This window comes from Adiantum capillus-veneris, chromosome 30, assembly GCF_014529385.1.
Source record: "Adiantum capillus-veneris isolate H3 chromosome 30, ASM1452938v2, whole genome shotgun sequence".
NCBI lineage: Eukaryota > Viridiplantae > Streptophyta > Polypodiopsida > Polypodiales > Pteridaceae > Adiantum > Adiantum capillus-veneris.
In genome coordinates, this window is record NC_140960.1 from 104,566,700 (window position 1) to 104,590,380 (window position 23,681).

Below are 23,681 nucleotides of genomic sequence, written 5' to 3' on the forward strand. Positions count from 1 at the left end.
TCAAATCCCGTGCTTGTAAATCTGCATAGGCAAGTGTGGCACCACTTCAAGTTAGTGCTTCAAATCATGTGGAAACCCCAAACCACAAGCGAGCAACAAAATTTGTTCAAAGATCACATTTCTAATTTCACTAAAGCATTTGTGCAAGCGTGGGTAGAGAGAAATATCACACACTACATGGTAAGTTACTTTGTTCACTTCAAATTTTGATGCTATACATAAACATTCATTTGATCTAAGCATTTTTTCTTGATGGAGCATATTTTGTATGCTCATGGAGCATTCTTTATGTCAAAATATGGTTCATTAGACATGTGGAGCACTCAAGGAATGGAGAAATCACATTATCGAGCCAAAGGTGTTTACTTTAAAAATACACGTAACGGTGGTGGAACTACGAGATCCAACTACATGAAGGAGATGTTTGATTGGTTCTTTCGTTGTTCTTTGGGGAGATTTCATGCCATAGAGCGAGCGCGAAAGTCAAGTCTTGACAAGGAGGTTAGGAGGAAATCTCGACTTAATGCTAAAGAGAAATGGAGAAACTCCACCGGACCCCTTAATCATGCTAGGTGGCGTGAAAATCGCTATAGAGTGGGCAAACGTTGGTTACCCAACATGTAAAACAAATGATGCTATGCAATGTAATGTTTATGTTTGTAGATGTCTTTGTTGAGTTGCATATAATACTTCTCCATTTATCCATTTTTTGTTTTTTATATTTTGATGATATTAAGAGTTTTTTAAAGTGGCATGGTCAAGTGTGAAGAGACCTATTTTTTTTTAAAAATAGGGGGCTTTTAGAGAAGAGGGAGTCTCATTTCAATATTGCCGGTTCTTACACAATGGCACGCACAAAGCAAACAGCAAGAAAAGATCAACCTTTTTTTGCTCACCCTCTCTCATCCGTCCAAGGTGCTCAAAAACCACCTTGGATACACGAACAAGAGCTCCTAGAAGAGATGGACAGGGAATGGTCAGGTGAAGAGCAACAAGATGGACAACCTTCACGCAAGAAGAAACGGGTAGTGACTTCAGACACTGAAACCGAGATGCACAGTGAAGCACCAAGCCCACCATGGAGCGGACAGGAGATCCCAAGCAATCATCAGTCCCAGCTGGGAAGACATTTCCACGTGGCTTCGGAGCTCAGCCGTTAGATCAGCCTAGACGTGATCATGGGTTACTAAATGAAGAGGATTTTGAGGATGTAGAAGACAAGCCAGTTGGAGCGCACGGTGAAGTTGAAGAGCCAGTCGGAGCACATGGTGGGCTTGAAGATGCGCAAGCTCCTCATCGCAAGCCCTCTCGTAGAAAGAAAAAGTTTTTCAAGGTTTGCCCTCGCAAGACCCATGTCCCAGATCCTACCATCCCTCAACAACGGGCTCCTCTGTGAAGCGACGGATTCCAAAGGCCTTGCAAGAGATTCGTCACTATCAAAAGACTTCAGACCTTCTCATCTGCAAGGCACCATTCGCACGTTTGGTGAAAGAGATCATGCAAAGTTATGAATGACGTTTCGAGTTCAAGGTATCGTCGTAGAAGCTCTGCAGGAAGCGGCAGAATATCAACTAGTTTCTCTTTTTGAAGACACAAACTTGTGTGCTATTCATGCAAAATGGGTGACAATAATGCCCAAGGATATAGCTCTTGCGCGTCGAATCAGAGGAGAGAGAGACTAAATTTGACTGTTATGCAATTTTGGCAATGTAAAGATATATTTTTCAAATATAACGAGTTGTGGCTTTAGTGATTTCTTTTTCATCGTACTGAACATTTGTGTTTATAGGTGATATGATGCTGTGAGATTTATTCTTGATGTCCGTTCTTTCTTTCAAAAGTGATTTCTTGTGGTTGAAATGGCTTTCAAAGAAAAAATGATTTTAAGTAGAACTAGGTAGAGAGAGAGAGAGAGAGAGAGAGAGAGAGAGAGAGAGAGAGAGAGAGAGAGAGAAAGAGAGAGAGACATGTCAATAGAAGTGGATTACAAGAGCTGTCAACCGATTGTGGTTAATTGAAAAACCAAAAAGGCATAATATCAATGCAGCCTAACAAATCTAGCCAAGGAAAGGTGAAAAAAAGCTGTCTGGGGGCTTGTCACAGAGGCGTGCGAGAGGGAAAAAGTAACTGTTACTTTTGCCCTCTCGCGTGCCTCTGCGGCAGGCCCCCAGACAGGTTTTTTTCACCTTTTCTTGGCTAGGTTTGTCAAGCTGCACTAATATTATGCCTTTTTGGTGTTATTTATGTGGAAAAAAAAATCTTGATCCTGGTTCAGAGAATTGCACAATCATACCACAATATAGAGCCAATCACCTACTGTCTATCGTACCATAAACTCAATACAGAATTTCACAGTTAAAATCAAGTCCCATTCCAAATTGGAAATAGCAAAGTACAAAGATGTGATATATCCCATTACAAATTTGAAAGAGTTAATTACAAGATATATGCAGCTATTGAGTGCTTGAGCCATCTAAGATATGGCGAGCAATGTTTTCTCGTCGCTCTTGGGCGCAGGGAAGCTGTTTGTGCAGCACATCCCAAGCAATTTTTTCCACATTGCTTAGACCTACAGCTTGGCTTAAGGCCACGTTACAAAGTACACGACCACAAATGTGTGTCGGAAATGCAGCACTGGCCAGAGGTTTATTTACAAGATAAATGACTTGGGAGGCTTGAGATATGGTTGACAGGCATAGGATGCGGCTCATTGCTTTCATCATTGACACCCAAAATTGACCACAAGGAGTGTACTCGTGGATTATCGCAAAGCTGTCCTGGGGGAGCTTGCCAAGGTAATGCGCAAGGGATGACTGCCATCCGAAAGCTTGGTGCCTACCATCTCCTCCCCGACCTGCATGCTCATACAGCTCCACAACATTCTACAAAGAAATCAATAGGTAAATAAGATTTCAGAAGGCAACAATGAAAATTAACGTAATCACAAACCAAAAATTAATTGATACCTCTTGTTTTTCGTCGTCCTCATCGTTTATGCCTTTGCTGTCAAGAGAAATGGATGAATTGGGAGCCATAGCGACACTCTCAAGTTCATCCATATGAACATGCATAGGAGTGCGTTGGGCTTCAAGCAATGCGCATGTAGCTAAAAATGCATCCTCCGACACAGATGAGTGCGGTGCATTTGTCACCGCCACCATTGCCAACTCCAGTGTATCTACCACACTCTCTCCAAGGGGTAGGAGGCTTTGATCTAGTGGATCAGAGGAGGGGTCAATGGCAGAGGACTCTACAGTGGCACAGAGGATGGACAGGCACTCATCCATGCGGATATCAAATGTTTTTTCAAGATCATGTAAAAAAAAAAATTCCTCCCCATTTATGACAATTGGGGAGAGGTGTTCACAAAAAACCTCCGGAGTTAATGTCTCCTCCGGCGCATCTGCAGCGAGCTTGAAGAATGCTTCTACACCCTTATCACCCATGGATTTTGCGGCATCCATGACACCTCCTGGGTAGGTTAGGGCAAGAATATGGCCCTCTTTTCTTGCATCCCAGGGCGCTATAATGGGCTCCTTTGTGTCCTTGACGACACCCCCAAGGCGCAAATGAGGCAAACTCACCTCAGATCTTTCAGGCTCCTCCGCAAGAAGAAACACAAAAGTCGCTAAGCGGATTAGAAACTGGGTGCCGACCTTGTTCTTTATCAAACGTGAATCTTCAATATACTGACCTGCCTCACCCACAATTACACAAAATCGCTGAAGCCGCTGGGTGAAAGGCTGATTGCCTTTGTGTATGTAGCGAAGCAAATCGCATGGAATCCACAATTCCTCTTGTCCGAAAATTGGTACAGCATACTTGTCGATGTAGATTTCAAAAAATTCCAAGATAGGCTGAAAAGATTGGATGTTTAGGTGAATAGTTGCATTCACATCAGGGAATTGGGTGAAGAAATTGTGGAGATCATCACGATCTTGCCACTCAGTTGTTTGTAAAAACGCTTGGAAGTGTTGTAACGCCGTGGCTTCGGGAGGGGTGGAGGAGGATGCCATGATGCTAGCTGCTAAGGTAGACCCATGTAAAGAGTGTTAGAGCTCAAATGAGAGTGTGAATAGGCTATGTAGGTGAATTGTGAAAATGGTAGGGTTTAGGAGGCTTTATATAGCGTGCCCTCCCACCCCCAAAAATTAATAAAAACTAGTGTGGCCGGCAGCCTTCGGCCGCCTCTCTCTCTCTCTCTCTCGCCCCATTTCTGTGAGCTGTGCCAAAAGGAATCCCAACATGTCGGCAAGGTGGTCGAACAGGTTTTCAACGGGGCCCTTGCCAAAGACAATGGCCTGCGCTTGTTCTTGAGCTCCTTCACCTTCACCTCGGCGAAGGCCTCGGAGTTAGTTTTACAACATACAGCTGCTAGTGTGAATAGTCAAAAAAAGATTCGCAAAATGTAGATTCCTACCCACCTGAACATGAACGCTTGATCTCACTACATGTAACAACATCAGCTGGTCTTCTCATAGCTTCAACATCTAGAAATTGCTAATGCTCATTGCTCATTACTTTATTGATCTACGTTGCGATGTGTATCTGCTACCTTAATGGAGCTTGAGAGGAGAGTCCGCTAAGGTTAAGCAACGACAGGCTGAGCAATGTATGGTGGATTCCTCATCATCTCGGGGAAAATTGATCAACATGTTGTGCCATGTTCTGGATACACCGGTTTCTAAGGGTTTTAAGTTGATTGATTTGCAGGTAAGGCCGTTTTCTAGTGGCGTTTGAATGGTGCTACCGATGAATTGCTAGCGACTAATAATTTGGCTTGATTACCCGCAGCTAGAGGTGAATAACAAAAGGTAGTTGATTGAGGATCTCAATGGTGCAGTGGAATCGACGTGGCCTGGCGTGAGTGCCTGCTGCTCGAGGAGCTGACTATCGCGTGGCTTGGTGCAGTGAGCCGACTTGGTGGACGTTGGCAATCGACGTGGCGAAGCGCAATCGAAGTGGCACACAGAACTTCAGCAACGCGCAGTGCACACGTTTTTAGCAGCCTCAAGCGCGTAGTAGGAAATGGTAGCCAGTGGGGGGCATCCTTCTCTCTCTCTCTCTCTCTCTCTCTCTCTCTCTCTCTCTCTCTCTCTCTCTCTCTCTCTCTCTCTCTCGCAAGGGTTCTTCTTCTTCTGGCACTCGCAAGGGTTCTTCTTCTTCAACAAGGTCCACAACCATTGTGGAAAATAATCCAAAATCTCCTAAGTGTGGAGATAGCAACACAACCACCCAACCAACGACATCGAAAACCATGATCATGGTGTACTTGGTATCATTGCAAGAGACCGTAAACAAACAAGGCGAAGACTTACGAGCACTTGCAATGGAGAATGGCACACTAAGGGTACTTGTGGTTGAGAATGAGAATCTCAAGAGGACACTTGAGATGCAAACAACACGTTTGATGCAACTTGAAGAGGAAGTCAAGGAATTTAAACGCTCTCTTGTGGACTTGAATGCTTTGCAGGAGCGGATGAGCCAAGTAGAGCATGACCATGTATTGAAAGAGGAGAAATTTGACACTATGAGCCGTGATGTATGCGACATGAAAAATGTATGCACAAACAAGTCTTGGGCTGATGTATGTGGTAGCAATGTGGTTTCTAATTCCTCACTCATGCAAGCTATGGTTCAAACAAAGAATGTTGAGAATGTGGATGTGGAGGAGTTGAAGGAACGGGAGCGACGTTCCAAGAACATTGTTATTCGTGGAATTCCCGAAGAGAATTTAGAGACACCTACTTCTCTTGCCATTGTTATTGAAGATTTCTTCAAAACCCACTTTGGCATGTCCGGAGTTATGGTCTATGGAGCACATAGAGTGGGGAAGCAAGGAGCTCCTCGCTCGGGAGAACGGCCAATTGTATGCACCATGCCGGATGAGACCAAGCGAAATATTATCCTTGATAATAGTTGGATCTATTCGAGGGATACAAAATGTTTTGTATGTGAAGATCGCACTATTAAGCAACAAAATATGCGTCGCAAGGCAGATGAGGAAAAGAATAATAAAAACAAGGAGATATCTCATGAAGAAAATGTGCCCAAGGAGGAGGCAAGTCTCTCAAGCAAATAGGGATGCGTGACCTATGAGACCGAGTTACAATTGAAAATATGCTTTTGGAATTGTAATGGATACCCATGGAATGCGGGGGTTGGCATTGATGAACTAACAAGCAAAGCCGATGTTGTACTTGTTGTTGAAACTTGGGAGCATGATACACAAAGGATTAACGGCTTCGAGGATTACAATGTACATTCATTGATGTGGTCAAAGAATCTCAAGCAACGAAGAGGACAAGGAGGGTTATCATGTATGGTTAAGAAAGGATTGGAAGATTTTGTATCAATTGTGAAAGATGACAAGTACAAACGTTATGTATGGCTGAAAATTAGAAACCAAAAAGAGCACCCATTTTTGTAGCCGGTTGCTACATTCCTCATCATGATTCTCCCTTTTATGCTTGCATGGATAGAGATCAACCATTTTCTGATTTGGAAGAGGACATTGCTTATTTCAAAGGTGAAGGTGATGTTATTGTATTTGGGGATATGAATGCTCGCACAAAAACATTGCAACATGATACTCAACAATTTGATATGCCATACATTTCAAGGGAGTTGGAGGAAGTTTACTTGTATGATCGTACTTCAATGGATGAGAAAGAGCCGGATCACTATGGAAAGTTACTTTTACACATGTGTAATAGCACGGGTATGCTCATTGCCAATGGTGTATCTTTGTGGAGTGGAACCAATGGATTTACATGTAGGAGACATAATGGGGATAGTGTGATTGAGTATATGCTACTCTCTGAAGCCATCATGTATCGCATAAAAAGTTTTATGTTTGGTCAATGGACCCCAGAATCCGACCATCGCACCTTATGTATTGACCTTTCATGTGGAGAAGCAACTAAGCATGATAATCTCAGCCAAAGGAAAGAGAAGTTATCACTATGTATGGATTTCAAACGGGCACCAATGTACATTGAAATGGTTGAGCAAAAATTATGGATGACAAAGCTTCAATGTGATGCACCATCGGAAACTAAATGGGAAGCTTTCAAGAAAGCTATTTGTTCTTGTGCGGAAGAATGCTTTGCTATAAAGCATCTCCATGGTATCAACAAAGATAGATCACGCAAAAGGTGGTTTGATAAAGAATGTCAAGATGCTCGAAAGTCCTTGATAAAGCTTGATGCAACTATGGACAAAGACAACTATCAAAGTCATTTTCATACATACAAGGCATTGATTCAAAAGAAGAGAAGAAGATGGGAAGTAAAGCAACAAGAATTTCAAGTCCAAGAAAAAGCACATGCATGTGGAAGATTTTGGAGAAACTTGAGAGGCAAGCGGGTTGAGAATTTTGGTAACTTGAGTCTAGTGGATATGTACACACATTGTAGGCAATTATATGAGCAAGCAAATACTGAAAAAATGTCATTTTATGGTTCACTCCCATGTATGCCGTCCTTTTTTACTATTGAGGATGTATGCGGTGGGCTTGAAAAGTTGGCCACTCGCAAAGCGGGAGATCTTCAAGGTATCAAGCCGGAGATGATCAAATGGACGGGAGATTTTACCCATGAGTGGATGTGTGATATGTTCAACCTTGCACTTCAACATGGTATGCCTTATGATTGGAGTACTAATTGGGTTAAGCCTTTGCATAAAGGAGGGGATGTAAAGAATGTAAGCAACTACCGGACTGTAATGATTGGGTCTCTTATGGCAAAGTTGTTTGGGTGCATAATGGAGATGAAATTGAGTGATTGGGCTGAAGAGAATGACAAGCGTGCAAAGGGACAAGCGGGTTTTCGTCGATGCCATAGCACCATTGATCATCTTGTCACTCTTCGTGTTCTCATGGAGGAAAGTCGGTTGAAAGGCAAGCGATTGTATTGTTGTTTTGTGGACTTTAAGAAAGCCTTTGAGATGATTCCACGTAACAATTTGTGGAGAAGGATGGAAGAACTCCAAGTGCCAAGTGAGTTTATGCTTGCGGTTTCTCGAATCTATGAGAAGGTGATTTGTCAATTGCACATGGGAAGAGAAATTTCAGAAATTTTTGTAAGCACTATTGGGGTTAAACAAGGATGTCCATTGTGACCAACTCTCTTTGGTATATGCATCGATCAATTGGAACAAATGGTACTTGACTTTATGCAAGAAGAAGTCATTGAAGAGGTCACTATTTGCAATGCAGTAATCATGCTTTTGTTGTATGCGGATGATGTCGTGCTTCTAGCACACACTTTAGAAGATGCACAAAAGCTTATGGTTGTCCTTGAGAACTTTTGCTTGCATAGTGGGCTGATTGTAAATGAATCCAAAACAAAGGTTATGCTTGTGAAAACCAACCATAAGGAGAAGCCATGCATTGTCTACAACAACGAGACACTTGAAGTTGTTGAGAGCTTTAAGTACCTTGGCCTTGAGGTTCCATCCAATCACAAGTGGCATGAATGTGCTATGCGTCGTTTGGAAGCGGGAAAGAGAGCATATTATGCATTTGAAAACATGTGTAATGCGGGAAACATCAAGTGTTGGGTTCTCAAGAAGTATCTTTTTGATGCATTGGTGACACCGGTTCTTCTTTATGGAGTTGAATTGTGGGGCGGGAGCATCTCAAAGTCTACTTGGAAAGAGTTTGAGAATGTCCAAAAGCGTTTTCTTACAAACTTTCTCCAAGTTAAGACACAAACACCATATATGCTCCTACTTCTTGAGTCGGGATCTCTTCCAATTGAGGTTATGGGCATGGAAAGGGTTGTGGAGTACATGATAAAGATGCGTCAAAACCCCTCACATCGACTTCCTACAATTGCATGGGAAGCAAGCAAAAAAGTTCAAAAGACGCATAAAAGCAAGATCTTGAGCACGGGATGGATGCAAGACATAAAGAAGTGGTTTGGGAGTTGGGATGCATTACACTTGCTACATGATGCTTCAATTGACTCTCAAGTGAATGAAGCTTTTCTACAACGCCAATGTACTACGGCTTGGGAGAAATCCGGTGGGTCACGCTTCATACATTACACCACCTATATTGCCCCCAACTACAAAACCATGTTCTTCGCTGAGAGAGGAAACCGTACTCACACTTACATGCTTGAGCCTATTCCCTTGTCCGCGATACGCACTATCGCAGCAATTCGGCTTAGCTCCCATTTCCTTCGATGCGAGATAGGGCGTTGGGGCAATGCAGAAGAGTCAAATCGATTGTGCACATTATGCTCACTGCAAGTTCGAGAGTCTGAGTACCACACACTACTATAGTGCTCATCTTTTGATCACATCCGAACTTGCTTCTCTCACATTTTCATCCATAACTTAGACCTACACACTTTCCTCTCCCAGCCAAAGTGTGGGCTCTCCATTGCGACTCTTATCACTACAATTTTGGAGCATCGAGAGTCACTCATCAACCATACACATACTACATCACATGTAAGTTTGGTCCCATAGGTCATATTTGACCTCCAAGGACGATAATAAAATCTATCTATCTATCTATCTATCTCCCAGCCTTGCGGCGTGCAGTTCGGGGTCCCCACATCACATGGAGCCCTCAACAATGCAGCCAGCTGGGCCTACGTTTTCATAGCACGTTGCAGCCACTAAAGCAGCCCCTATATCAACGCTCTAGTGCAGTGCTTGCAGCGTGCAAAACGTGGTCAGCAAGTCCAAGGACCTCCATTGATACAACTCTCTCTCTCTCTCTCTCTCTCTCTCTCTCTCTCAAGTGGTGAAATTACCTGAGGCGACCTCCACTGATACAACTCTCTCTCTCTCTCTCTCTGTCTCTCTCTCTCTGTGTGTGTGTGTGTGTGTGTGTGTGTGTGTGTGTGTGTGTTGGTGAAATTACCTGAGGCTTGAGCGAATCGTTTTGGGCTGGAAAGAATTTTTCAATGAGGCGTTGGCTTTATATGGCAACCCGCTTTCTTACCTATACCCGCAGCCCGAAGCCGATGCTTTCTCCCACTCACGCTCTCATGCCCGCAACCCAAAAGCTTTCTTGCCTGCAGCGGGAGGCAATCTTGGAGGCACCTCCACGTAGACTGGATGCATAAGGTCAGAGAGTGGGATGGGAAGCGCTTAGGCTGGAGAGTGGGATTTGCTGTCACCTGGCTATTGACCTTCTCTTTTTAATATAGATATAAGATAATTAAAATATTAAACAATTTTCACACAGTAACACAAATAACAAGAAGTTATAAAAAACTTTCAAATTAAATTACAATCATTTAACTCTAAAAACACATCACTACGACTTTAAGATAATGTGCATTGCCAAAATTTGATACAACCATCTGTTTGAAATTACAATTGTGATATTATAGGAAATATAAGTACAAAACATAACTACTCTAATGATAAAATCAGATTCTCTTCCGTCATCCACGCCTTTTCAATTTGAATCGTGCTCTCCATGTGGCTACCAATCTAGCAAAAACATAAGAAATAGCATACCCACCTTAGAGTGAGGAATAATCCAAAGAACATAAAGATAACATAATTAAGAGAGAAAGATCATTCACCTTACGTAGTCTAATGCAAAACTTTGTAGCTTCTCCATGCTCTAAACCCATTATCACTAAGTGCTCCCGCACATTGGCCAATGTCCAATGCTTGTTCACTTGGACGGTTTCAACAACACCACTCGACAATTTGATTGCAATTTCAAATACCTCAATTGTAGCATCGGTGGATTGTAATGGAATCCATTCACTCAGCTTGTACATCCATCTTTCATAGAAGTACCGCACGTAAAGGGTGAAGCACACCTTGATGAAAAGTATAACAATGCCGAAACTTCCAACCTGACACCGAAAGCGATCTCCGTTGTGGAGTCCTTCAAGATACCCCCACTTCTCACCAAGGATGGCTTCCAATGTATCGTAATGTAGATCTTTGCAAACATACATAGTGTTTGTATGATGGAAAGGCAAAGATCCGAATATGCTAGCGAAGACATGAGCAGGACAACACCATCCAAGCCCAACGGAACGCGAGGCTTTTCCAAATTTTAATGATGCTCTCACATCAGCTACAATCTTGGCTTTCAAAGACATTACAGTGAATGCATTTGGCTTTGGCCACTCCATGCTACCCAAGGTTGTAGCTCTCCGTAGCCTTGCTCATTTGTAGGTACAATGTACTTGTGGGTGTAGAAGAACACCCTTTGCCGTGCAAGGTTTGATGAAGTTGTGTTGGGGAAGAGAATATCCCCAAGACTTGCATGCATGGCCGTAAATGTGCCTGAAAGGAACGAGAGCAGTTGCTCCTCCACAAGGCTAGAAGGAAAAACATCTACATAGAAACAAAACAGTCCGTGAGATGTAAAAAGTCCAATTTTTTTACCACCAAAACCATTGAAGTGCAAGGGACATACAACTACAAGGAAAATCCCTTGGGTTGGTGATCCCTCGTAGATGCATGTGTCCAAACATGAAGACATGTTGAACGATTGCCACCGTACCCTTGTCCCTTACTTGCTTGAAGCCTATTAGTCTTCCCTTCCAATGGAGATCAACGTTTGTTCTTTCACGAACATGATGGAGACTGATTGCGGAAGGTTGTATGTAGACCCAAGCACCTTCTTGAAAAACTGAGGTTCCCATTGCTGCTCCTCATTATTCGCGTTGTGGAGAACCATACTTTGAATGATGGGTTTGGGGTGTCTATTTTAACCATTGTTGGCCATGGATGCTTAAGTGGGAGCTTGAAATTGCAATGGAGAGCTTGGGGAAGAAGGAGGGAGACAAAGTTTAGAGAGAGAGTGGGAGCTTAAAGTTGCAATGGAGAGCTTGAGGAAGGAGGAGGGAGACAGAGTTTAGAGAGAGAGTGGGAGCTTAAAGTTGCAATGGAGAGCTTGAGGAAGGAGGAGGGAGACAGAGTTTAGAGAGAGAGTGGGAGCTTAAAGTTGCAATGGAGAGCTTGAGGAAGGAGGAGGGTGTAAGAGTTTAGAGAGAGAGTGGGAGCTTTGTGTTATGGAAAGGGGCTATGGAGGAAGGGAGTCTTGGGAAAGAGGTTCTAGAGTGAAAAAATGACTTTTTGATCATAGGGTAGGTTTGGGGGGAGTTTTGGATGGAATATTTTGAATTTAATTTTTTTTTGAAAATTTTGAAATTTTAGAGTTTTTGCAAAAACGTATCTGTGGATCCACCACTTCCCCCCCCCCCCCCCCCCCTTTCCCCCTACCCCTTCTATCCATCCACCTCCCTTTAAGAGACAAAGCAATAAATGAGTGGACAACCCTATTATTCCCTCTACTTTCTTAGGTTCTAAACTTTTATACTGATAGCCGTTTTTCGGCTCTCCGTAATTGCCATAGTGAGTTACCTCACCCTATCAACTCACTCAAACACTGTGGTTACCCTCACCCTTTCACTGTATATAGGTGTGTGTGAGTTAGGGGACTTTTCCCATATCTTCTTAAAAACCCTTAGCTAGCTAGTCATTGGGCTAGTTGAGCCAAAAAAATAAAAAAAATAAAAAAAATAAAAAAATAAAAGTATATTATGGCCCATTTGTGTGTAAATATTTCATTGTATATAGGGCCTAAATAAAAGGATTTTTCATAATTATTTTGGTATGTATTTAAATATTTATACTTAGGTGTGTGTTATTTATGCTATGTACATTGACTCACAAGACTTCAGGCTCAGAAGAGGAGACTCATGAAAAAGGAAAGCACGTATCTCTTCCTAGAAGGATCCCTCTATCAAAGAGTGAAGGATCAAGTGTGCAGAAGAGTACCAACTATTGAGGAGATCCCAGCCATTCTAAAAGGTTTGCATGAAAAAACATGTGGTGGTCATTTTGCCCAAGAATTAACTGTGAAGAAGATTTTTCTTGTGGGGTATGTTTGGCCAAGTCTGCATGTGGATGTCCAACATTGGTGTAAAAGTTGTCACAATTGTCAGGTAAATGGGAATAGAAGATTGGTTTATGGTCCAAGGCAAATCGTGCTTGCAAATGGACCCTTTGAAAAGTGGGGCATTGATGCTATGGGTCCTCTCCCTAGGACAAAAAATGGTAAACTCTACATTCTAGTGGCTGTAGACTATATGACTAGGTGGGTGGAAGCACAAAGTGTGGCAAAGATAAATGAGAGGACAGTGAGCAAATTTGTCTACACTCACATTTGTTGTAGATTTGACACACCTTTGGAGATTGTTTCTGATAATGGTCCAGGGTTTAGAAACGGCTTGCTCACAGAAGTCTGTGAAGAACTTCACATTCTACATCGTCATAGTACACCCTACTATCCCCAATCAAATGGTTTGGTAGAACAAGCTAATGGTGTCATTGCAGGCATCATTAGAAAGATGGTGAGAAACAAGACAAAGTTGTGGGATGACTTCTTGGATGGTGCCTTGTGGGCGTATCGAACCACATATAGGGAAGCCACGGAGTTTACACCATTTCACTTGGTCTATGGTCAAGAGGCTTTACAACCAATTGAGCTCAACATTCCAACAATGTGACTTCATGGCAAAGCAGCAAAAGATGATCAAGAAGCATGGATGGATCGACTTCTTACCTTAGCTGAGCTTGAGTGGAAAAGAGAAGCAGCATACGAGTGCTACAAGAGGAAAGCCACACAGACAAAGGAGAAGCTTGACAAGAAACTAAATGACAAAGGCATCAGTGAAGGAGATCTAGTGCTTAGGTATGAAAATTGACTCGATAATCGTTTTGATGCCAAATTTGAAACTATATGGCAGGAGCCATACATAGTTAAGAAGGCTTTCAATTCAAGTTACTATCAACTTATGGACTTGAAGGGGAAAGAGCACTCTAGGAAGGTAAATGGTTATCGCTTGAAGCCCTATTTGAGTCGCCTTCTATCAAAGGATCTACCAAAGATCTGTCAAAGGACAGGTGTCTCATGTAAGTATTGTTACATGAAGAATGAGTGTGACTCGAGCCAAAATGCCGAGGGGCCAAACAATGAAGATCTCGTCAAGGACTCTGAAGCACTCTCTTTGGAAAAGATGCTCTATGATGGTACATGAATATACTATTATCCTGGGGGAGGGCTAATGATAGCCATTTTTCGGCTCTCCGTAATTGCCATAGTGAGTTACCTCACCCTATCAAATCACTCAAACACTGTGGTTACCCTCACCCTTTCACTGTATATAGGTGTGTGTGAGTTAGGGGACTTTTCCCATATCTTCTTAAAAACCCTTAGCTAACTAGTCATTGGGCTAGTTGAGCCAAAAAAATAAAAAAAATAAAAAAAAATATAAGTATATTATGGTCCATTTGTGTGTAAATATTTCATTGTATATAGGGCCTAAATAAAAGGATTTTTCATAATTATTTTGGTATTTATTTAAATATTTATACTTAGGTGTGTGTTATTTATGCTATGTACATTGACTCACCATTACCATATTTTTTCTTTCCATTTTGCATACTCTTTATTCCATATAAAAATAATTTCATGCAAGCTTCTCTTATTTTTGGTGTAACTCCATCCCAACAAAAATCCAAAAAAAACTAGTTCTATTTATGTGTAAATTTTTTCACTATTGTGATTTTGTCCTTCCTACATCTATTCTCTATTACTCTCATAAATTAGACCACCAAAAATATTCATCTTTTTATGGTAGACTTATAATGAGAGAGATTTATTTTGATGCCTTTATATTTTTTCCACCTATATTATTTATATTTGACATGTACATATTTTTTAGACCCCTCAATATTTGATTTTCTTAGTTGTACTATTCACTTAAATCATGATCTCAACAATATCTTCAATTATAGACCTACCAAATAAGGTCAAGAGTATGTGGAATGCATGCATGCACCATGGGGGGCTCACTCTTGGAGGTATTCAAAACAATCATCCAAAGAAGGACCTCACAAGGATTTTGTGCAGTGGAAAAAAACAGTCTATTTTGCTGAATTTTTAAAGATCACATGCTCCCCGAATTTGAAAAGGTGATACAAGCAAAAGTTATAGCTCGTGAGATGAACTTTCACCTCAAATTTTTTCATATGTTTTTGAGCTACGAGCTATGAGCTATGATTTTATTGGTGGACCCCAGTTTGCCCATGCTATGCAGCCACACTCCCTCTTCCACTTTACCATTTTTCTCTTTCACACACACCTCTCCACTCATCATCCCCACCTCTCTCACCACTCCTCTCTGCACCCTACTCACCTTCTTCTCAACCTTGAAGAATAAGAGAAACCATGGTGAACTCATGTCTCCTACACACACTTCCATTCCAAAATTGACCACCTAGTCTCATTTTTCCTCATCCATATTACCCATATCTATAAAAAAACCACAAAATTCAGCCTCTTCTCTTGAAAGACAGCATCATGGTGATTGATTACTCATGTTCACTTACCTTGTCTCCCAAGGAAGGTCAAGAATGGAGAAAAAACGTACCGTCAAAGCTAGTGGACCATCAACAAGCGTCAAAATTGATCCTACTCAAGACACTTGGAGCATCAACATTGTAAGAAATCCATATTTTCTTACCTATTAAGAGTTTTTTTCTTCCTTATTTGTATCCTACTTGGATACTCCCATTGTAAATATCCAATTCCATTTGTAAATCAATAAAAATACTAACTCTACTAATTTACTAACACTAACCTACTATGAAAAGTCCTATCACCTCCACTTCTCTCCTCTCTCTCTTCTTCATCTATCCCCACCAACTTCTTGATAATTCCAAGCAAAAGAAATTAGATAAGTGCTGAAAATCTAACCCAACCGTGGTTAGAGGAGTAAACCTAGCCCTCAAAATTGCTATAAAAGGAGGGTGTAGCTAGCACAAAAAGGGGGAGAGCACTATGCTATAGCTTGAGAAGCCAAGCTCAACCTCTCTAGAAGGAGCTCTTGAGTGGAAGCTCATTGTCTAATGCATGTGCATGTGTTGTATTAGGGGTGATTAGCAAGGGTTGGATCATTAGGAAAAATGTGGACTCTCCTTGGGCCATATAGGATTAAGGTTAATTAGGCCCGCCCTTGGAGCCTAATTAACCTTAATCCTATGTGGCCCAAGGAGAGTCCACATTTTTCCTAATGATCCAACCAAGAGCCATGCTTCAATGCTTAAGCTTGCCATCTTCTTCATCTTCATTATTATGCTATTATGCTATGCTAAGCAATAAGAGTGATGATAAGTGAAGAACTATTTCTTTCTCCTATGGATGATTCTTCTTCCTCTTCCCTACCCTCATTCCCTGCTGGATATCTCCAACTTCGAGGTGTTTGAGGCCTTGGGACTGAGGCTTGGGATAGTTAGTGCTTTTTGCAAAGTTTATGTTATGTTGGTGATGTGTGAAGCTTTCCATCTTCATAGCATCACCAAGGTCACAAGGAACACAAAGATTGTATTGTACCAAGTCTCTCTTGATGAGAGAATCTATAATACAAACGCCTTTTGGAGGGGGGACCGGCTCCAAGTAAATCCGATCCTCAACTATTGTCATGTTCTATAATACTCTCTCTCTTGCAAAAGTATTGCCCATGCCAAGTTAATTAAGTACTATGTTTCTGTTGCTAACATCAATTAAGTTCACCCTCTATGTTCTCAAAGTGATCTCACAAAAATGCTCACTTTAATTCTCTTAATTCTGCTAGTCACAAAGTTCATAGGCCATTTCCATTACAGAAAGCTTGCTCAGCCATAGGCAAAACAACTTTGGCAGCAGCAATCCTACAACCAAAACCTGCAACATCCTCAACATCGTCTACATCCTTAGAAGTAGGATATACATCAATGCCCTACACAATATTCCAAATGCCCTTTGCCACAAGGACATATTGCAGCATATAAGTCCACATAGGGTAATTGTCCCCATCCAATCTATCCTCAACAACAAACACCTTGAACACATCTGTGATGTTGCCAGCCCTAGACTTCCCAAAAAGAGAAGAAATTATGTTGGAATAACACGTGCTATATAGCAAAACCGTAGAAGATTATAAGGGACCTATTATGCAAAAAATGACATTCACAAAAAATTTGCATAAAATGAAAAAATAGCACGTGCAATACTGCTTGTATTGGAAACGGGGGCTGAAATGAGCCCAAATGAAAATTATGAGCAGACCAAGATTTACAGTTTTCCCAAAGTATTTTTTGACCTGCTAACGCTCACCAAAGATCACAAAAATTGGAGAAAGTGAGCAGGAGCTGCTGGCAACTAACCTCAAGAGGACGCAACCTGCTCCAATACCAATTGTTGAAATTAAGGTTGCAAGAAAACACACACAGCTTGGAGAAGACGAAGGAAGATCAAGGCACACAAGTGAGAGTGTATTAATTAGTGTGCAATGGAAAGATAAGATAGTCCTAGAGTGAGGTAAGCAGTTGCAAGGATCCCTCTGCCTCCATTATTGTAGCCCTCATGTTTCTGTACTTTTTTATCATGAACTAGCCATTGTGGCAGTTGATAAAAGGCTGGGTTAGTTGGAATTGACTCTCAAATTTTTTGACTTGGTGTCTAGTGATTGATTAAGTAGAGTTTACTAGGGATAATGTTGGAATCCAACAGCAATGACAACTTATCATGCTTGACAAAATTAGCGAGAGAGAGAGAGAGAGAGAGAGAGAGAGAGAGAGAGAGAGAGAGAGAGAGAGAGAGAGAGAGAGAGAGAGAGAGAGAGAGAGAGAGAGAGAGAGAGAGAGGGGTTGAATTATCCTCCACAGAGGTCATATATGACCCATGGGACCAAAGCAAAACATTACAATGGTTCCTTATAAGTGAGGGTGATCGATACACATCAGTAAAGACTGAGGGTCCATTGATAGGGTAGAAGAAAGGAAAGAATAAAATCTAAAGGGGATCAACTGAGGAAAGAGCCAGGTTGGGGGTTCAAAACTCTTTGATGATGGCATTGCTGCCTCAGTAGGTGCTCGATAGACTGCCCATTTACCTTGCTTGCATGATGCATGCATCTTCTTGAGCTCACTTGCTTTACTCTTGAGTTGAGTTGTGATCAATTATTTAGCAATCCAAATCTTTTTTCCCTTGAGAAATCATGATTGGCGTGGCAACTTCAACTGCTCGTCTTTGTCCTTGAAAGTGGGGATGCAATGCTCGGGTGGCACATGCCTATATGTGTCATTGATCCAAGAGAAGGTTTTGGGCTTGATGTGGATAGGTTGAAGAATGTCATTGAGCTTGGTGATTGCGTCCTCGAGGGTGTCCTTGTGAGTGCACCACGGTGGATGGAGCCCCTCAATCCCGACCTTAAGGCCAAGAGATTCCTATAGCTGGCATCCTTGTAAGACTGCTTGTATCTTGGTGTCAATCTTCTCGTGTGTTGCCTCATGGGATTTCTTCTAAGCTGCCAAGACAATTTTGGTGAGGGAGGCTTTCACTTCATTATCTTTTGCAAGCAGAGCTTGACCCTCTACTTGTTGCACGTCTTCAAGCTTGCGTAAATGTTGTTTGAGTCGCTCATTCTCTCTAATGAGTTCTTTGATCTTTGCCTTGAGGGCTGTGATCCTTGCTTCTTAGTGGGCAACAGGATCCTTCATTGGTGCTACTGCCACCACAAGAAAAACTCTTGCGAGAAATGGTAGTGCCAAAGGAAGCGATCAAACCTGCAAGTACGGCTTGCAAAACCATCTCCAAGGCTATTTGTTGAACACAACATCTTAATTGAGATGAAGCCCATATAGATTGACACTCTGTCTTCATTAGGAAGAGAATGGGGTGTAGGAGGTCCTCTTTATTTTCCATGAGCTTATGGAGTTGATTAACATTTTGATGAATAGGTGTATGCCATGTATGCAAGAATGGTGGGTGTGTAAGAAATGTGTAACAGTGGTCAAAGGATACACTTTCCCCCCAAAAAGGAGGTGGATAATTTTATGATTTTCGGCTCCCATAAGTCCCACATACGATCTTTGATTTGAGTGGAGATCGAAGATCTGCAATCTACACATCGAGCTCTTTCCGTAGATATGCTACATGATATGGTTTTACTCGCTAGATTTTAAATTCCCTTTTGGGGGGAAACTTTGAATTCAAATAAACTAGCCGTTTTGCTTGTTTGAATTCAAAAGCTGTCCTTTGATTACTTTCTTAATACTAAAGGTTTGACTTCCTTAAACTGCCAAATAAAGAGGCCCTCATAGACTCCATTCTCTTCCTAATGTATACAGAATCGAGATCAAGGGCTTGTGCCGGGTAAAGACTAAAGTCTAAACAAGATGAATGAGTGTGTGTGTGTGTGTAAGAGAGAGAGAGAGAGAGAGAGAGAGAGAGAGAGAGAGAGAGAGAGAGCAATGAATGGATGACATGACATGACAAAAAGATTTCATAGCATAAAATATACAAAATATATCATCTTTCAAAATATCTCTACAAGTAGCTTGATCTTAATCTAAACCCATGGCTCCTAAATCAATAAAGAGAGAAATTGAATTTTCATTTGTGGATGTGTTGGCTTCATCTTCTTCAAACTTATCATCTTCCATCTCATCATTAGTCATCTCCATCTCTCTCTCTCTCTCTCTCTCTCTCTCTCTCTCTCTCTCGCGTGACTCCCCGTCATCCAATGTAATAGGTAGGAGAGGGTCGAAGATGGTCTCCACTTCAGTAGTGGCTCTTTCCCGAGGTGTTAAGGGAACTACGAACAAAAGTTCTGGTTGATGGTATATAGATGATCTACAGAAGAGAAGTTTAAAGTGAGTGACATTGGTATCACGTCACAAGAAAATAAGGGTAAAGAAGGTTTCACTCACTTGCTCACAATTGCATGGCAAAACAAAGTTGTCATACCTCCCCATGTGATACACACTAGAGTCCACCATGTAGAGCCCATTCTCATATCATCTAGACACATTTGCAAACCATTTTCACTCAAATATGAAGGTATGAAGGGGTCTAAAATTGACCTTTAGTATCCTTTGAATAGTCCCATAGTACCTAGATTCATCACCATTTGTGTCAAAGTTTCCCACACTACTCACAACTTTCTCTATCTTTGATCGCCTTGCACAAATGTTTTTGTATCTCTGATCGCCTTGCACACAACTTGTGCTATCAGTGCCTATGCTATTAGGAGGCTCTCTCCACATATGCAGGTAGGGTATGTGGTGTGTGTCTACACATAGCAACAGAAGGGAGGGGATGTGTGGTGTGTGTCTCTTGTGCATAGCCGCACAGGAGGAGGAGGAGGAGGAGGAGGGAGGGGGGTAGGAGGTGGCAAGGAGAATCTCCTTAATGCCACCTCTTAACCCAATATAGGGTAAGCCCCAAAACCTGGATAGGTCCCTAAAGGAGGACACTTTTGGGGGACTGACGAGGCCTTTTAAACGTGTAAATGTTTTCGAATTGAAGATCAACATGAGCGAGAGATGGGACGTTTAGGATGATGTGTGCACCTCCAAAAGGCTAGCTATTGAATCCAATTCTTGGGATGGGTTGTCCCGTGACTAGCAAGGGTGTGTTCGTCACTATTGGGGCATTCATTTTTTACATAGTAGTTCAAAACATGCTATCGCGTTTCCTCTGTGCGCTGCTGCTTTGACTGTCGCCTTTTGCTATTGATTACAAATCTATGGGCGTTTGTTTGCGTTAGGATTCGAGCAAAACGGATCTAGAACGATCATGCACGGTCAATTTCAATCTGAATGTCCTTAACTTGGGACATTCACCCTAGAGATGCATGGCGTGTTAGTGTTAGAAGCTGGACACACCCCACGACATCTAACTATTTGGAGGATTATTATTTTGTAACTATTCATTCATTGAGAAAAACCTGATTTTTCACCTTGTAAATATTGGGACTTACAAAAGTTTCCAGATTGTATCCCAGTTTTGATAGTTAGATCGAGTAGATGGTTGATTTTGGAACTTTAGGGTTTGAGAATTGTAAGGTATATATACCACTTTTTGACCTTAATAAAAAAACCCTTTTTTCATTTTAAAAAACAAGTTTTGAAGTTTGTGAGTGAGCGTATTGTGTACGAGAGAGAGAGTGTGAGCTTCATCTTGACGCTACGTGTGCTCCGGTGGTCGGAATCGAGTGCGGAGAAGTGCAGCGTGTTGCCCCCGACGAGAGCTACGCGCCGATACCTACATTGCACGCGTATGGTCCGGTTTTGCGAGCTCCTTCTACGAGCTTCATCGGGTGTTTGGGTGAGCATACGTTGTCCGATTTTGCATTGCAGCATATCCACGCGTTCACATTGAGTAGAACTACACATAAGGCACTTTAGATTTCGAAAACGAAGACCTGCAGATTTCGGCTAGACATCCTACGTGTTTCTGCACCAGGTGTTTTGGGTCGGGATTTTGGTTCATAGACCTTAGAGAGAGCGACCTATTGGTATTAGTAGGGTCTCCTTCAAGTTCTATGGTGTTTCGAGATTGTTTGATGGGTGTTCGACTCTAGAAAGCGTTGTAGGAAGTTTCCTCTTATGCACTCTTGAAGGCTGTGACTTAGACAATTGGTAGAGACCTCTGTAGGAATTAGTTAGGAGTCGGTCGAGTGTAGGTTGACACCTTATGCTTGCTTCCACGCGCCTGTGGGTCGAGCTTCGTCCTTAGCTCATATTACATGTTAGGTGAGTTCTCGCTGTGCTGACGTCCTTCGCGGCGTATCCGTCCAACATTGGCTCCGCTGCCGGGGACAAAAAGCTTAGGTAGCTGACCAAGACTAATCCTTGAAGATTGGGATTTTTGGCTTGCCAAGAGTCTTGTTTTACATTTAGATAGGATCAGAGGGTGGAGGACTCTGTAGGTCTTAGAAGGAGTTTAGGAAGCGTGTGCCTGGCCTAGATCCTTCGACTTAGGTAGATTAGGTATACCAAGGTAGTTTTAGGTAGTGGTCGAGTTCTAGAGTAGGAGTTGGAGTGGTAGAAGTGGTGAGAGGAGAGCTTGAGAGTCCGGAGAGGCCAAAAAGCAACCAAAAACACCATTAACACCATTTCACGTGATAAGTAGGAGTAGAGTAAGTAGGACATCATGATTCAGGATCTAGAGCATTTCATGCATGTACACTTTGTTGGTAAAGTCATCACAAGTTTGTAAAAGATGCAAAAGTGTGTTTGAAAGCCTAATTGAAGTCCAAAAGTTACTGTGAGTGTTTTTGATAGATCTACAGAGCATCAGAAGCATTTCTGTCCAAAAAAAAATTAATTTTAATCCAGGAGACATCCTACGCATAGGATGTCTACAGGCTAATCTGGGAGGAATTTTGGGATTTTGAGTTGACCAGTGTGTTCAGAAGGTAGGGTTTACCCTAATTCCAACTGGAAAGTGGAAATTTGGCCATATCTTAACAGGATAAGGCCAGATAGACTGAAATTGCCAGACATCCTATCCAAATTATGCCAAAACATTATTTTGAGACCAATACCATAAGATGGCTGCATGAGCATGTCTTGCATGATATATTGAGTGACTAAAAGGGGTTTCACCTCATTTCGGTGAGAAAATTGGGTTCAAAGCGGACTTTAGCACTTTTGACTGAAAAAGGCAAGAACAACTGAAATTTGGGACTTTTGAAATCCAAACCAAAATCTAAGCATACCACTGGGTTACTGACATCAAGGGGAAGCTGTGGGACAAGTCTGTGGTCAAACAGGCCAAAAAGACATCCTACGCATAGGATGTCTTCTGAGTGATTTTGGACTCCAAACCAAATTTTGAGTATACCAAAGTGATCAGCAACTCAAGGGGAGCCTGGGCTTTGAGTTTGAAGCCATTCTGATGAAAAAGACATCATACGCGTAGGATGTCTTAAGCAAGAAATTGAAGCCAGACTTTGACTTTGAGCATAGTAAGGTGTTATATAGCCTAAGGCAAGCCTCCTAGTCAATTTTGGTCCAAATTGGAGTTGATTAGACTGATCAATATTAGCAACAGGCTGTCGGAACAGATTTCTGACTCATTGACCAGCTAATAGGTGTCCAAATCAAAAAGTAAAAGCAGCTGTAAGCTCGGCACAACAAGGGGAAACCACAGTGAAAAAATCCGAGCAAAACACAGCAGGAGACATCCTATGTGTAGGATGTCTATTGAGGCATACTGCAAAGAAAATTTGACCTGGCATAGACAGTGAGATTCTATTTGGCTTAAGGGTTCCAGAACTTATTTCAGAAGTGAATTTGGACCTTGTTTGCCCATTTGACGAAGCAAAGACTGAATTCATACTTTTTCGCGTAATTTGACCAACATCCAAGAGAAGTACAATTTCAGATTAAGCAAACATAATCCAGAACATCAGCAGTGTATAAAACATAGTAGTGGTTGAGATTAACTCTCCAGTTATACCAATCATTACTAAGATAAACTCTAGCAGATAAATACTTTGATTCAATTGCCGAAATTAAAACGCTTGTGTACAGGTATATTCAGCAACAAAGCAAGAAGTTGTGCAGAAACTGACCCTTTGCCAGGTGAGTGGTTGGATTTGTGATAAATTGCATTGATAAGTTTGATGAATTTAAGATCAGGAAGATACATTGTTAGAGACCAGAAGGTGGAAGGTGACCAAGGTAGCTTAGTGTCCACCGGAGAGAGTGTAACTCAGGCAAGGCTAGATCCGCTAGCACCGATTATTGAGGAAGGTAGTGATACCGACACTTTGTCAGACAAATCTTTCTTCATGATGGGTAGTCAATAGCCAGGAGGTTTCACCTATGATGGACCTATGCGAGAAGGA

The 23,681-nt window shown here is 41.9% G+C and overlaps 1 protein-coding gene across 1 annotated transcript in view; it reads left to right on the forward strand.

Moving 5' to 3' along the window:
• Window positions 1–18,273, forward strand: part of LOC147418561 (uncharacterized) — a 28,116-nt gene extending 9,843 nt beyond the window's left edge. Inside the window, exon 2 of the mRNA XM_086507120.1 lies at window positions 18,162–18,273. Within this exon, the coding sequence (XP_086363246.1) occupies window positions 18,162–18,273 (112 nt within the window). The remainder of the gene's footprint in view (window positions 1–18,161) is intronic.
• Window positions 18,274–23,681: the final 5,408 nt, after the last annotated feature.